Raw genomic sequence first — 16,386 nt, 5'->3', positions numbered from 1 at the left:
AGTAACACAATCTTGTAATCTAGAACGCCATGATACTGCTCCACCAGCCAATGTAAAGACATACCCTGACGTAGACCTTCGGTTGTCTAAGTCACCTGCATAATCTGAGTCTGTAAAACCCTTTACACTTAGCTCCTGACTCCCATAGCATATACGCATACTCTTTGTAGCTCTCAGGTATCTCAATATTCCTTTCACTGCCTCCCAATGTTTCTTGCCTGGGTTTGACATGTATCGACTTACTACTCCCACTGCAAATGCAATGTCTGGGCGAGTAGCAATCATTGCATACATCAAACTACCCACTGTAGACGCATATGGAATCTTATCCATTTCAGCCTGTTCTTCCTTAGACACAGGACAATCTTGTTTGCTAAGTTTCACATATGGTGGCAATGGAACACTCAGTGCCTTTCCCTTCTCCATATTGAAACGTGGCAAAACCTTGTCAATATACTCTGTTTGAGATAACCAAATCAACTTCTTTGATCTGTCTCTCTCAATGCGCATACCAAGTATATGACTTGCCTCACCCATGTCTTTCATGTCAAACGATTTTGCCATCTTTGACTTCAAAGCTGAAATTTCTTCCAAGTGCTTGCCAGCAATCAACATGTCATCCACATACAAAATAAGGATCAGCCAACTGCCATCCTTAGCCTTCTTTGTGTATAGACAGTGATCGAACTCACTACGTTTGTAGCCTTGAGAAAGCATAAACTTGTGGAATTTATGGTACCATGCCCTCGGTGATTGTTTTAAGCCATAAAGACTCTTTAACAACTGGCATACCCAATCTTCCTTGCCTTTCTCAACAAACCCTTCTGGCTGCTGCATGTAAATTTCCACATCTAAATCACCATGCAAGAACGTTGTCTTGACATCCATTTGGTGCAACACCAAATCTAATATGGCAACCAATGCAAGAAAGCATCTCAATGTAGTCATCTTGACCACCGGAGAGAAGACTTCATCAAAGTCAATGCCTTGTTCTTGCTTAAAGCCCTTAGCAACAAGCCTTGCTTTGTACTTTGGCTGACTATCATGAGCGGTGATCTTATACCTGTAAACCCATTTACAAGGTAGAGCCTTTTTGCCCTGTGGTAATTTAACTAGCTTCCATGTCTTGTTTTTATGTAGAGCTGTCATCTCTGACTGCATGGCCAATTGCCAATTCCCGGAGTCCTTCATTTGCACTGCTTCCTTGTAACATGAAGGCTCATTGCAATCAGTCAACATGACATAGTTCATAGATGGAACAAACCTATTAGGAGGTCGTGTGATACGTCCAGATCTACGCACAATAGGTGGCTCAGGCTCAGCCACAACCTGTGGTTTCACTCTATTTTGTCCTTGCTCCTCTTGAGCCCTGACATTTTGTCTTGCACGTGCAGGTCCATCTTCTTGGAAGACAACTCTTCTAATCTCCTCAACCCTCTCTGGTTTAGAATGATATTTGGATTCATTAAAGTGAACATCATTGCTGCGGACAACCTTTCTGGATTCGGGATCCCAAAGTCTGTACCCCATCTCACCAGAATTACCATAGCTTAGAAAGATGCACTTTCTACTCTTTGGCTCAAGTTTGTTCCTAAATTCTTTTGGAACGTGAGTATATGCCTCACAGCCAAAGACTCTGAGATGCTTGTATGAGGGCATTTTGCCTGACCATACCATCTCTGGCACTGAATCCTTCTGCAAAACCTTGCTAGGAGATCTATTTACAAGATGAACAGCTGTTGATACAGCTTCAGTCCAAAACTCATTTGGCAGCTGTGCACTAGACAACATACTTCTGACCTTCTCTTGTATGGTCCTATTCATCCTCTCAGCAACACCATTTTGAGGAGGATTGTAAGGAGCAGTAAGTTCATGTTTTATACCTTTTGACTCACAAAAGTCCTGAAAGGCCTTTGAAACATACTCTCCACCATTGTCAGTGCGTAAGCATTTAAGCTTCTTGCCACTCTGATTCTCCACAAGTGTCACAAACGTTTTGAAAACACTAAACGCTTCATCCTTGTGCTTGAGAAAGTAAACCCATACTTTCCTCGAGTAATCATCTATAAATGTCATAAAGTAAGAAGCTCCCCCTAGAGATAGGTTAGGCATAGGTCCACACAAATCATTATGAACAGGTGCCAACTGTGTATCTCTTCTACTGCTTCTATGCTTATGTGGTTGCTGTGTTTGCTTACCATACAGACAATGTTCACAGAATTCAAAATCATTAAATGAAAAGCCAGGCAAATAACCAGAACGAGACAAGATTTCCATTCCCTTCTTAGACATATGTCCTAACCGGCTATGCTACAAAGAAACGTTCGGCTGCTCGGTTACATTGATTACATTTTTAGAGACATTTGATACATAAATCATGTAAAGTCCTCCAGACTTTACTCCATGTGCTACTGTCATAGAACCCTCGGATATCTTCCACATGTTCTGTCCAAAAGTGGTGACGTAGCCAGCATCATCAAGTAAACCTGTGCTGATCAAGCTCTTTGTAATTGCGGGAACATGTCTCACATTCTTCAGCGTGAAAGAAGAGCCATTCTGAAACTTCAATTGAACATCTCCAACACCTAAGATCTCACATTCTGCCCATTGCCTAGCCGAACATGATCTTTAGTGGTCACATAAGAGGTAAACCACTCCTTGTTTGAAGACACATGAAGTGATGCCCCTGAGTCTATAATCCAGTCACTCAGTGCATTTCCATCAGATGCTGTAAGAAGAGCTGAGTCCATTGTATTCTTCAAGAAGTAGATGTCTCTTGATACTAGACTGTCATCCTCTGCAACAGTGTTTGTCACATTTATTTCTTGAATCTTAACTGAGGACTTGTTCTTCTCACCATGGTCTTCAGCTTTCTCTTTGCCTTTTTCTGCTTTCCATTCTCTGCAGTCTCTTTTCATGTGACTCTTCTTGCCACAATGGTAGCATTCTATGTCACTCTTGCCTTTAGCACTGCGGGACTTGCTACGAGACTGATTCCTCTTTCCACCTTTGTACTTTTCTTTGGTCCTTCCACTGACAACTAAGGCTGTTCCTTTGCCTTTGTCCATTGTCTTTCTGTTGGTTTCTTCAGTAAGCAGACTTCCTTCTACACCTGCTATGTTCAAACCATCTGGAGGTGTAGAATTACTCAAAGCTGTGCGAAAAGTGTCCCAACTTTCCGACAATGTGATCAACAGGAACATAGCTCTAACAGGTTCATCAAACTTGACACCTTGAGCTGACAACTGACTGTAGATGGTGTTGAATTCATTCAGATGATTGGACATAGGTGTCCCTTCTTTCATCTTCAAGTCAACAAGCTTCTTAAGCCCGTATACCTATGAAGCTGCACTCTGCTTCTCATAAAGATCACTCAGCTTTAACCATGCTTGATAAGCCGACATCTCGTCTGCTACATTGAAGTAAACGCTTTCTGCCAAAGTCAGCATAATGGTAGAAAGTGCCAATTCATCCATTTCGCTCCATTCATCTTCGTCCATATCTTCTGGTTTTATCCCCTTGAGCTTTATAGGTTTTATCTGCTTCTTTTGTACCAACACGTGCCAAATCTACTTCTTCCACAATGGGAAATTGGTTCCATCCAGCTTCTTGATATTGTAAAGAGCAGTGTCCTGTGATCCAGCCATAGCTACGCTTCACAGTAGTTTACTTTCCTGGGAAAAATTCGGCAGAGTTTCCCCTGTAAACTGACCTCTGAACCAATATCAACCTGTCAAATGAACCAAGAAAGCTTTAGATTGTGCATAAATTTCTGCAGTCTCCTTTGTAAAATGGCTATGGTGTACTCAAAAACAGACCAAAAACAGCTCAAAAACACTGTCTCTCTGACACTTTAAGCTGCGGGTAAACCTGTCCTGCACCTGTACTGTCTCTCACTGTCCTGTCACTGTCCTGTAAGCATAGACTGTGACAATGCCTCAACGGGAGTAAAGCAAAGATGCAATCCCAACTGTCTAACTCACAGTCAATACATCCTAGCTGCCTATCTAAGGGTGCTTGAGGGATCGCTCCAAGACCTGTATCACCAAAAGGATCTCAACATTCGAGAATCCCCCAGCTCAATAAAACCTCACTCGACCCTCAACAAAGGCTGCAGTAAATCTGACAGTACATAGACTTCCCACAAAGTTATACATCCACAAATTTCCCACTATATGCTGTAACCGCTGCGGCGGTTGTTTGCTGCGTGACTCACAGCCAGCAAACCCTCAACAAACATACATCATCTGTGACAATACATCCCATGCGGAAGTACCTGCGATGTCAGGATGAAATCTGGAATATCAAGCAACAAACACAAGCTACCTGATGAACTAGTGGATGTCACCTACAGTCTGTGTGTAGATGCGCCCGTGTCATATGTGACACGCCTCTAAGAACTGTGAGCCGTCCTTCGATGTGTAGACAGCCACAAATCAACACTCTGGGAGTGTCGATATCCTCAGCACCTGCAGTCGTAGGCCGAAAACCCCAAATTTGCAGAGTCGGATCTGCACCCGTCGAGACCACGTAGTCGAAAATGGCCTGCGCAGACCTTTGTCGAAGCCGAACGGTGGCCGAGATGACCTCAGAATGAAATTCTGACAACACCGAGCCCTTCGGGCTCGCCCACGAGGTTTGGGGCCGTGTCTTCGCCTGTCGAATTTCACTCCAATCTGAGTTGGTGACTCTGGCCTCCTGCAGTGCTGCCCTGAGCCTCGATCTGAGCTCTGATACCAGTTGAAGGAGTACGAGCGGAAGTGCGACGCGAGAGAGAGTGCGAGAAGAAGAGCACGACGATATGGTGAACTCGCTCTACTGTAATGTGTAGAGCATAGTGAGTTCTTATTAGGTTTTTACAAAAGAACATGTGTACATACCTGGCGGCCCGCCCACTTACCTGGGCGACCACATTGGGCTTTATACCCCAACAGGGGGGGGGGGGGGGCATGGGAAAGGAGAGCAATGGCTTCCAGTGCATGCAGGGGGAAAACGCAGATCTGAAGTAAATGTGGCTGAAAACACCCGGCGGATGGAGATAGCAATGTGGTCCCAAAAGTGCTGGTGGGGGTGCCAAAGGATAGGTGACGTTGAGGCCGGAGGGTCTCCTTCCCTTCTACTCCTGGGAACCTCTTAAGTACTTTCTTGACCCTGGGTCATGCAAGTGGCTTTGACATGAATTATAAAACTAATTCATAAGCCCACCGAACTGTAATAGCATTGGTCAAAATGTATACAAACCATTTATGCAAGAGGGTTCCAAAACCGTGAAAAACTATATGATGGACTTGTCTGGACATGTAGGTCCTGCGGACAGGCTCACAAAATTACCGGATTAAATCTCCTCGACTCTATAGACAAACCTCGGCTCGGAAGACGTAGTAGTGGCATGTCCACATGGCACATAGAGACATGCACATGTGACAGTTTGACGCCCATTCCTTAGGGATTTTCTTCATCTCTAGAGTTGTTAGGATTCTGGCATTTTCATCAATAGCTTTTCAGCATCTGTTGTTGAGGGGGCTTGTTAGCACTTTGCCCATTGGCCCTTTTTTATTTTTAGGATGAGGGTTTTGTTTTTGAGAGAGAGATTTGCCCGACCTTACCTTGGCTCACTATATATGTGGCTTGGGCGGGGGAGGGGGGGGGGGGTTCTCTGTCCTTTATCTTGTATCATGGGCAGAGTTTCCATTTGGAGATGTTAGGCTTGCCAGCCCCTCTCTCTCTCTCTCTCTCTCTCATGTGCCATTGTCTATTTCCTGTCCTTCGGCTGCACACTGACAAATACATGCACATGGAAATCTACACACACACATCTTATGGTAAATGCGTAGCAAAGTACACATGATGAGGAAACAATTGAAGACCAAGTGGTAGAAGTAAGCATTGACGTTGAATAAGGTGAAAATTGAAATGTGCTATACAATAGCCAATTGCCATTGTAAGGAATTTTGAAATGGTGTCAGCTCAGCTGAGAGATTTCAACTAATATTGACCATTTTTTGATGGCCATGTCAAACTTAGAAACAGTTTCTTAGGCTTAGAATGGTTGGCTATTTTTGCGATTGAACTTAAACAGGAACTAGGTGAGTATAGAAAGCACAGTTTTTGAGGGCTGACAAAACTGAGTATTATGATATCTTAAAGGTATGATCTAAGGGTAATAGTAAGCTCATAACTTGAAGGTATTTATCTGGCTTTTTGGTGGAAATAACAAGAGTAATAGCTTTTGGTATTAATTCTGGTTGTGAAACTGCAGAAACAAGGTATTGTACCTGAGGAAGAGTGGGATAGTTTTCTTGCAGTTTTACGCAAACCTTTGCCTGCAGTATTTAGAGTGAACTCCAGGTATGCCATGCTCTTTGCTGCTTTCTCCTCTAGCCACACGATCGGCATACAATTCAATTTTTTAACCACAATGCTGAGCAAGGCTAGGTGCTGAGGTCGTTTGTTCAGGTAACTACGTGGTTATGGTTGTACGGTGGAGTGGGGACTCAAGTTCCTGTCCATACAGTTGGGTAATCCATAATATCCGGATTCTTTGCGACATTTCAGCAATTATCATAGCCTGTATGAGAGGGGTTTGAGAGACCTTAGAAAGTTTGCAAGATAGCCACTGCTTCCACCCAGATGAAAGTTGTGCTTCATTATGACATTGAGCAATCTTAAATACCGTACAAGATTGAAGGTCACTGTCCCACTCTAATGTTAGGCTAATTGCTTTTGTATGATGTTAGTGGCCCATTTGCAATGGAAATAAGGACTCAGATAGAAGAGGAATTTGCCGGAGCTCTAAACTGCGAGGCATTTATCTTTCAACCCTCTTTTTTGAGTTAAGATGAATAATCTATGTATGCGTTTAATCGGGCATTTGTTCTGCTTGTTCAGGTTCATTCGAGTTTGTTGGCTTCTAATTATCAGTGCTTTACTATAATGTTTGTAGGTTGATGGGGAAAAGGAGGAACTTGTAAAGCCTCTTCCCTGGTATCCTGGGAAATTTGCTTGGCATCTAAATTTCTCTCGAATGCAATTGCGTAAGAGTCAGACACTTTCAAGGTAATTATACAATGTGCTCAATTTTCTTCCACACAGTATATTCTCTCAGGCACTGCATGCTTTTTGTTGCTTAGTTGTGTTTATGTGTGTGTGGCTGATGCTTAACTGATTATTCAAAAAGGCGGCCCCATGTTAGCTGATAAGTAATGTATAAGATTTTTCAGCTCTATCGTTTCTTCTCTCTTTTAAGAGTTATGGTTGTTTGGTGGTTTTAGTTCATGCTGTATAGCATTGTAACAATGGCCTCCGCCCCAGAGGGTATGTGACTGGTTCAATACATTTTGTCCCCCAGATTGCATGAGTTTCTGAAGCGAGAGAATGAGATTGGAAATATTACGCGACAAGAGGCTGTCAGCATGGTCAAGACCTTTCACAATGCAGTTAATCTCATTGTTTTGGCCAACAGCTGCCTTAATTCCTTTCTGATGCTTGTAGGTTCCACCGCTCTTCTTGGATGTGCAACCTAGTCATCAAATTCTTGATAGTAAGTAATGTTGCTTGTATTGTGCCCAACTAAATTTTGTACCAAGGTTTCTTGCCTTTGCTCTGTTGTCATCTTCTCAGTTATGCTTGTGTAGAAGCCTGGCATTTTCAGCTGTGTTTATTGATGTGACTAGTGTGCGCGGCACCGGGATCCAAGACATTTCAAATGCTGGAGATGATACATAAGGATGACAAGAAGGGGTCGCCTTCAAATGGCCTGGTGTGGAGCAATCTTGCAGCTTGTGTATTTAAGAAGACATATCGTGTAATTAATGTCTTAAAGTGTGTCTCTTACAGGTAGTAGCAAATGATGTGGATGTTCAGCGCTGCCACCTTTTGATTCATCAAACAAAACGGATGTGTAGTCCGAATGTGGCTGTTACAAATCATGAAGCTCAACATTTTCCTGGGCTCAGGAAGGAAAAGGAAATCACTCGTCAACTTAGTAGCGCTCGAGGAAACGTTTCAACTTTGTATGCAGATGCAAAAAGTACAGCGGGGAATGAGGAAAGAGGCATAGTTTTTGATCGCATTCTTTGCGACGTTCCTTGTAGTGGTGATGGAACCATTCGAAAAGCACCTGATATCTGGAAAAAATGGTGACGAGCACTCAAACATGCTGCAACTGTGTTTTGTTCTTTTGCAAGCTTAATTGACAAGGCTAGTCTTTTTTTCCACTTCAGGAATATAGGCAATGCTAATGGTCTGCACCGCCTGCAAATTCAAATAGCAATGAGAGGTTTGTGAGTGCTTCATTTCTTCGTCCATACCACCTTCAAATGCTTCTCAAATGAAATCACTATGCTTGTAGGTGTGGCATTGCTGAAAGTGGGGGGCAGGCTGGTGTATTCCACGTGCTCCTTGAATCCCGTGGAGAATGAAGCTGTAGTTGGAGAGGTGTGAGCTAAACTCGTTTTTTGCATCTTAGAGACACCATGTGTCTATTTTGGTACTGCTAGTTGACTACTTTTGGCTGTCAATTTAATTTGCAGACCTTTGTATAAAGCATGTGGGGGTGTGTGGTGTGTTTATGGTAGCATGTATTGCTATCTAGTAGTACATTCGCGACTGAGGGCTGGTGGTGTTAGTGGGGATGTCATAGTATGTTGTCAAAGCTATGCAGGGTGGAGCTGATGCATATGTAGTTTACTAGTTTGCATTGGAACATTATTTTTGCGCATAGTATGCATCATTGATAAAAAAATGCGTACGTTTCTTGAATTGTAGAAAGTTTTTTCAAAAACATATTGGACAGCTCATATGGAAATAAAAGTGTTTGTTAGTTGATGGTTTTTGATGGTTTGGCTCACGCTCATCTCTTGGAAGTTAAGTTTTAGCATTCGCTTTTGAGTTTTGATCTCGATACTTTGGTTAGAACTTAGTAAAAGCTCAAAGTCGAGTCTGATTATGGATTTATGTCACATTGTATAGTTTTTAACTCATATATCATATCAATATATGCCGCTTTGCAAGAAAATCTATAATAAAAATCCACATTTTTTATTTGGTTTCCTTGAAAAAGACGTCTAGTACATGCATGCTACTGCAACGTATGATACGCCTCATCCTGTACCTGGCTGCTATGGTTGGGAAAGCCCATCTTGAGTTTTGCATAGTAGCCAGGAAGTTCAAGAACACATTGCATGAAACTAGGCAATAATTTCAAAAACACATTGCTTACTGACGTAGTCTACCTCTACGGCAAATTTAGATTCAGATGTAATAAGCCAGATCGATTGAAACGAGCTCCGCCTCGTGGTGATGATCTAAAAAGTTTCTCTTCTTAATATATTCACACATATTTACCAAAAAAAAGAAAAAAACTAGGCAATAAAACTACAAAATAGTCTTAGCTCAATTGGATTTCGACCAAAGACTATTTATGAAGAAACAAACAAGGTGATTGTGTGTTTACGCGTAATTTTTACATGTGTAGTTTTAAATAAAAGAAGTGAAGTTTCAACAAAATACAATATAGTCACCTTTTAGGTGGAGACGATACAAGGAGTGGCGGAGTTCCACTCCCAGATGCATCGGCCCGTAAGTTGGGTGTTGTAAGGTGCAGCAGAAGTGAATGTTGATATTGCTCAAGATGAGTGCTCCCAAATGTGCTCAAGGGTTCTTTTTACTTACGGAAGGGAGAGCCTTCGGTTCCGTTAGAGAGAGAATACAATGATCACAAACAAAGTGAATGCTACTGTGAATGAAGGTGCTGAGACTGAGAGAAAGAGAGGGAGAAGAATACGACACGAGACGGTTCTCAAACCCTCCTCCAAGGGTCCCTCTCTCTATGGCGAGAGAGGTCTATGCTATAGATTGCACAAATCAGGTACAATGGTCTAGATGCAATGGACTTGCGGACGACAATAATGACGACGACGAGGCTGAAATGCTGAAATTTGAAAACGCTAGGGCTGAAATGCTGAAATCTGCGAACGTTGACTTTTTGCTGATCTCTGACACTCTGTTGGCGAGGACGGCGATGGTGACGACGTGACGACGATGCGGTGAAAACGCAAATGCTGAAATCTGCGGACAACGGGCTGAATCTGAAAATGTTGGCTGACTCGACGGTACGGCGAGGATCTACTGCGGGTAGGTGAGATCTGCGAGGCTAAGGGCTGAATCTGCTGTGGCTAATTGCTGAAAACTGAAAACGCTGATGTGTTGGGGCTGATTTGACACCGGAATCTGCAAACGCTAGGCTAGGTGTGCAAACTGAAAAACGCAAGGCTGATCTGTAGCAGAAACGCCAGGGAAACTGTATCTAAAACGCTATCTGCTTCTGTAGGCTGAAAACGCTAGGGCCTCCCGCTGGTCTTGCTGAGAAGGTGCACTGCAAGTTACTGGAACTTCTTCTGCCTCTTCTGCTCAAACTGGGCGTCCCATGTCTGCCTATATAGCTGAGAAAATCGGGGTCGAGCAGTCTCCTACAGCCCACGAGCCCATGAAATTGGTATTTAAATTGATAAAAATGCCAAAAATGCTTGTAAACTGTACTGTCCCAAAACTGGCCGGGAAGACGGACCTTCTGCTTGAACAATGCATATGCTGGGTGATACTGGGTGTGCAATCAGAGGATATGCAACTACTCCAAGTGCCTGGACATGCATGGCCTGCTCACAGGCTCACAAAGGTGCCAGAACACTTCCTAAGTTGACCTGGACCCTAGACTTGAGATAGCTTGTCCACATGCACATAGGGTTAGATGTGCACGTGACAGGCGTCCCACATGGTATTTTTCATATTGATAAAAGGCATAGAGTACGACTGCCAGGGAGTCACTTTGCAACTGTGCAACCATGCACTAATTTGCCAAGAGTGACCCCACTCGTGAGGCTTATATTTAAAAAAATGTGGCCAAAAGAAATACATGCTAAAACCAGGGGTCCCCAAAGCTCCGAAACTCAAAAGCAATGTTCAAAAGTCAATGCTTTCAATAATTAGCCGAAAAGCACTTGCTCGAATCTGCCATGTTAGCACCCGCGTTTTGTGGCCAATCAGCAGCAAGATTTGCAACACTTTTCTTGGGCGTCCATATAGCCTCACAACCTGCCGCTCTCTCCTCTATCTGGTCGGATTGGCTAGGTCATCACTTTGTGACATACCCCTCTTACGAGAAGAGTAATCGCCCTCGATTACGCTTGCAAAGTAGATAGAAAACAGGAAGTATGCCCAGTGACTTTATGTATACATGCAATCTGGCCACTCGAACCATGCACTAGCACAAAGAACATTGATCATTGACAATCAACAATCACATTCACACCATTATCCCCGTTGAGATCTTAGACACGAAGCGTGATCATCACGACTTATGAAGTCATCACATCCGAATCTCACCGATCTCTAGCCGGTATTTTCATCATTCCTATCACCTCATCGATGTATCGATGTAAAATGTTGCAGATGATAAGAGTTACGGTGTCATAGACTTGGAAACTCCAAGTCAAGAATCTACCACAAGTTACAACACACGTGAGAGATCTGAAAGAACTGAACAAAATTGAGAGAGAGATGACACAACACGGCAGTTCCACGCCCAAAGAGATTGGTCCCAAAGACTAGCGCCTCTTTCGGTATTTCTTTATTTGAATGCTTCACAAAGTACAATGTCGGAGGGTCCTCGTCTCAACAGTGCTCCCAAGCTAATCTTCCTAAGACTGAGGCCTTGGCAATTTATATATAGGCCTTGGGCCTTCCCAAAAGCAATATACCTGAAAAGCGTCAAGTCTAAAAGCATCTGGGTCTCTGGCTTGCACAAATCACGGAAATTCCGTGCAGGTGCCACGTCAGCAACGCGGTTCACGAAAATCCGTACGATAGCCACGTCAACAATGCGAATTGCGGAGATCCGTCTAGTTGCTACGTCATCAGTCCTTTGCGCAAGTCTTTTTAGTCTTTATCCCTTCTAGGCCCCATCGGAGAGTAACCCATAAGTTGGTACAACTTATGGAATTAGGTGTCCTTTCACATTTGGCCACTCGGATTGGTTCTGCAACTTCTTTTGCATCTTTCAACTGGGCTCTGACCTCTTTCTGTCCGGAGTCTGTCCTTAAGGTCATGCCACGTCATCACTTTGTGACATACCCCTCTCTTGAACGAAATGTAATCGCCCTCAATTACGCCTTCAAAACCAACATAAGCCAACAACTAGTTCAGTAGACACTGACTCTAGAGTCTAAGTACCGACGCACTAGACAACACATATCCAATACTTGCACGAAGACGACAGTCACTGAACTTTTGTATCACTATCCCTGTCGAGATCTTTGATGAGAATCATGGTCATTGTAACGTATTTAACAATCAGATTTAGATCTCATCGATCTTTAGCGGATGTTGGGATTGAGTAAATCTTGTTACTATCATATCCAGATCACCCCCTTTAGGTGAATCAAGACCGAAATGCTGCAGACATTTCGTCTTTCAATCATGCACTCAAACATCACACACATGAGAGAGCACATATATTAAAATCATTTAAGGAATTCCCATTACAAAGTACTTCATTTAAGGAATTTCCATTACAAAGTACTTCATTTCTTAGAGTCATACAACAGAATATTGTAAGCCCATCAGTAAAGAAATTAGTGACTTTAATCCATTTGGGTAATTTGTGACAAAGGAGCAGAGTAACTCTCCTCTTGTGCAATCTGCACCGCACCAGATTCAACCCGCAAACCATCGGTAACTCTTGGAATAGTCAAAGCTAAACCAAAAGCCTCAAGGTAAAGTTCCAAAATCTGAGGAGTAACTACTAGGTCCTCCTCCTCCATCCATTTCGCATCCAATGCCGGATAGTTCTTAAACTTAACTAGATACCGGCGTATCACTTTACCTTTCACTTTCCTTTCCTTGTGAGCCAGTATCTGTTCTAGAATGAGAATCTCCTCTGTCTCTTCCACTTCAAGTTACTCCTCAAGCTCCTTGTCCACTTACACCTCACCTTTGAAAGGTTTCAACAGACTCACATGGAATGCATTGTGAATCTTCCAAGTTTCAGGTAGCTTCAGTTGAAGGATACATCATTTATCTTTTCCTGAATCTGGAAAGGGCCATAGTATCTCATACTCAACTTTGAGAGTGGCACTCTGTCAAAACCTTATTTGTGAGTGCTTGTGTAACACAATTCTTCTGCATCAAATAGCCTTTTTTGAGTGAATAGCCCACAACTACTTCCCCACTCTGTAACCGGTCAAAGATGTCTGCAAAATCCGGATCTGTGGCGTACTGATCTACCATATCCTCGAAGTTGTGATGATGAACTACCGAAATTGCCAAAACCAATGGCTTACGAGACAATGCATCCACCACCACATTCTTTTGTCCCTTAACATGCACAATTTGAAAGCGAAATTGTGACAAGATGTTTGCCGTCACTAAGTAAGAGCATGGATGATGACTAACTGACTATAGCTCTTTCTCGTAAACCTGTGTAACCTGTTCTGGTCTGGAAAACGTTATGTTGTCATAGGCTACAACATGCCCTTCCAATATCAAGACTTCTCCAAGACTGCGGCCATAGGCGTCATACTGTACTCAAATGGCTTTTGCAAGTGTGGCAAAACCAATACTTGGCCAATCGTCAACCTCTCCGAGTCTTAAAGGTTGCAATCTCAGATGGTCCCCAAGTGAAAGGAATGGCTTTCTGTGTCAAAGTATGCAGAGGAGAAGCAATCTCTGAAAAATTTCGAATGAACCTTCGATAGTAAGAACACAACCCCAGAAAACTGCGAACCTCAAGCACATTCTTCAATTCTAGCCAATCTCTGATGGTTTCAATCTTGGCCAAATCCATTTTGACACCTCCGCACTCGATCTTCTTGAATGAAATATATGACAAGAAAATGTCAAATATGTCTGACCTTGAGAAGGAACGATAGGAATTTTTGCAAGCTCAAGCTAATTGCTTCTCAAAAGGCTTACCATGGGAGTTACCTCCTCAACGTCCTGAAGATCACACGATTGATTTGATTCGAGGCAATATGCCACAGAACCGGCCACCCTACAAAGTAAGTAGAGCCCAAAATGAAGAGATTATGAACCAAGTAAAAGAATTGTTGGAAAAAGGATTGAAGTACTAGTACTTCACCGTTTTGTTCGCCGGTGCTTTAATTCTAAAGGAAGATCGATCTTGGAGAATGTGCATGGACTACTGGGCTCTCAATAAAATCACCATCAAGAACAAATTCCGATACCTAGGATCGCTTATATACTCGATAGGTTGCAGGGTTCTACTTGTTTCAGTAGAATCGACTTGAAAAGTGGCTATAATCAGATCAAGATTGCTCCTTGAGATGTTTACAAGACCGCCTTCAGGACGTCCTTTGGTTTGTACAAGTATTTAGTGATGCCTTTTGGTCTCACAAATGCTCCTGCAACCTTCAACAGAATGATGGACATGATTTTTTGAGAGCATAGGTCATTTGTGGGCACCTTTTCGACGACATCATCGTATTCTCCAAGAATGAGGCAGAGCATCGACAACACCTCTTACAGGTATTTCAGGTACTAAGGCAACATCAGCTGGTAGTAAATGGGAAGAAGAGTGAGTTTTCCTTACCAAAGATTCACTTTTGGGACACATCCTCTTTGTTGTCCTCGTCACCGGGCAAGGCTGCCACGTCATCGGTTTGTGACAACGATAGCCTCATGGGCTTCTTGAACATATATGCGCCTAACCATGCAAGTGCACAGGCTGAGTTTGGGTCACACATTGTGGAGTCTTTGCCCCGTACCGAGCAATGGTGTGTTGGGGAGACTTCACATGCTGGAGGACCCCTAGGATAGGATTGGAGGCAGCCATGCTAATGTGCATGGAGTTGAGCTGGTAGCCTGGGATTTCAGATGTTTGGCAGCATGCATGTTTTGTGTGACCACCTAATAGTCTTTCTTTCTCTCGTTCTAACCGCAGAGTAGGGGGTGTGAATCTATCTCGGATAGATCGATTCTATGCCAATGACCACATCTGTGACATGGGAGGATCTGTAGGCATTTTGGCAGGGACCAGCTTTTCAGATCATGCGCTAGTGATTCTTTCTTTGGCATATAGACAGGGGAGTGGGAGTACCTTACTTCGCATCCCTGAGAGGATTTTATTGGATACAGAGCTCACAATTCTCGTTGCTGACCTGTTTGCAGTACAGATGTCCGCGAATCGCGCTGCTGATGTGGCATCCTTACGGCGCCAGCTTTTGGGACCCATATGCTTTTAGACTTGAAGCTTATCATGTACATTGCTTTTGGGAAGTCCCAGGGCCTATAAATAAATTGCCAGGGTGTCATGTGCACATCTAACCCTATGTGTACGTGGACAAGCTACTTTATGACATGGGTTCAGTTCAGTCAGATTAGGAAAAGTTCACTTTTGTGAGTCTATTTGCAAACCGTGCATGTCCAGACACTTAGATTAGATGCATATGCTCTGGTTGCACACAACATGATCATCTGATTTCAGTCAGAACCCATTAGGAGCATTTTTTCAGTGCATAGACCTATTTTCCCTATTTTAGCCAATTTTCACTTATTATTTTTAAGTGACTTTTGTTGGGAACTAGGTAGGGCAAATTTTGTAAGCAAGTATATAAGTAAACCTAGCGCTAGTACTTATGGGCAAAAGAGGCAGCAGGAGCTCGGTTCAACAGGCACCTTCTCAGCAGGACCCCCAGCAGGCCTAGCGTTTTTGCATCTGCAAGAAGGTCTAGTGTTTTGCACCCAGATCAGCCTGCGTTTTTGCATTTGCAGCAGCTTGGCGACAACAGAGGACATATCAGCCCTAGCGTTAGTAGTTTGCACCAGCAGATTCATAGCGTTTCCACAGCAGAGCCCAAATCAGCCCTAGCGTTTTTGCATCAGCTTGACACCTCAGCGTTTTTGCAGATATTCGCGACAGGATCAACAAGTGGACCAGCGTTTTCAGTTTTCAGCAGTTAGATCCCGCAGTAGACCCCCCGAACCTCACATACCTCACCTTCCTGTAGCAGATCCTCGCTGCACGATCAGATCCAGCGTAGTTTGCAGTTTCAGCCCGGAAAACGCAGATTTCAGCATCTGCGTTTTCAGCACGTCGTTGTCGCATCATCGCCATCGACATAGAGTCAGAATTCAGCAGATAAAGATTTGCAGATTTCAGCCCTTAGCGTTGTCAGATTTCAGCCTGTCTCGTCGTCGTTCTCATCGTCGTCGACATCATTGGCAAGTCCAAAGCATTGTAGAGATTTGTGCAATCAATAGTAGACCGCTCTGTGGGGCCTTCGGAGGAGGGTTTTGATAGCATTCTGGTGTCACCTTCATTCACAGTGTTCATCACTGTGTTTGTGTCCATTGCACTCTCTCATTGAAGGA

At 43.4% G+C, this 16,386-nt stretch overlaps 1 protein-coding gene across 1 annotated transcript in view; it reads left to right on the top strand.

Moving 5' to 3' along the window:
• LOC147437810 (S-adenosyl-L-methionine-dependent methyltransferases superfamily protein) overlaps positions 1–16,386 on the top strand; it is a 100,721-nt gene that overhangs the window by 23,670 nt on the left and 60,665 nt on the right. The window contains exons 2-10 of the mRNA XM_086487263.1: positions 6,260–6,348; positions 6,738–6,804; positions 6,944–7,056; positions 7,349–7,415; positions 7,492–7,540; positions 7,674–7,759; positions 7,837–8,138; positions 8,223–8,278; positions 8,351–8,436. Of these exons, the coding sequence (XP_086343389.1) occupies positions 6,260–6,348; positions 6,738–6,804; positions 6,944–7,056; positions 7,349–7,415; positions 7,492–7,540; positions 7,674–7,759; positions 7,837–8,138; positions 8,223–8,278; positions 8,351–8,436 (915 nt within the window). The remainder of the gene's footprint in view (positions 1–6,259; positions 6,349–6,737; positions 6,805–6,943; positions 7,057–7,348; positions 7,416–7,491; positions 7,541–7,673; positions 7,760–7,836; positions 8,139–8,222; positions 8,279–8,350; positions 8,437–16,386) is intronic.

This window comes from Adiantum capillus-veneris, chromosome 17 (genome assembly GCF_014529385.1).
Source record: "Adiantum capillus-veneris isolate H3 chromosome 17, ASM1452938v2, whole genome shotgun sequence".
Classification (NCBI taxonomy): domain Eukaryota; kingdom Viridiplantae; phylum Streptophyta; class Polypodiopsida; order Polypodiales; family Pteridaceae; genus Adiantum; species Adiantum capillus-veneris.
Note: the sequence above shows the minus strand (reverse complement) of the source record. Positions and strands in the feature narration are given on the sequence as shown.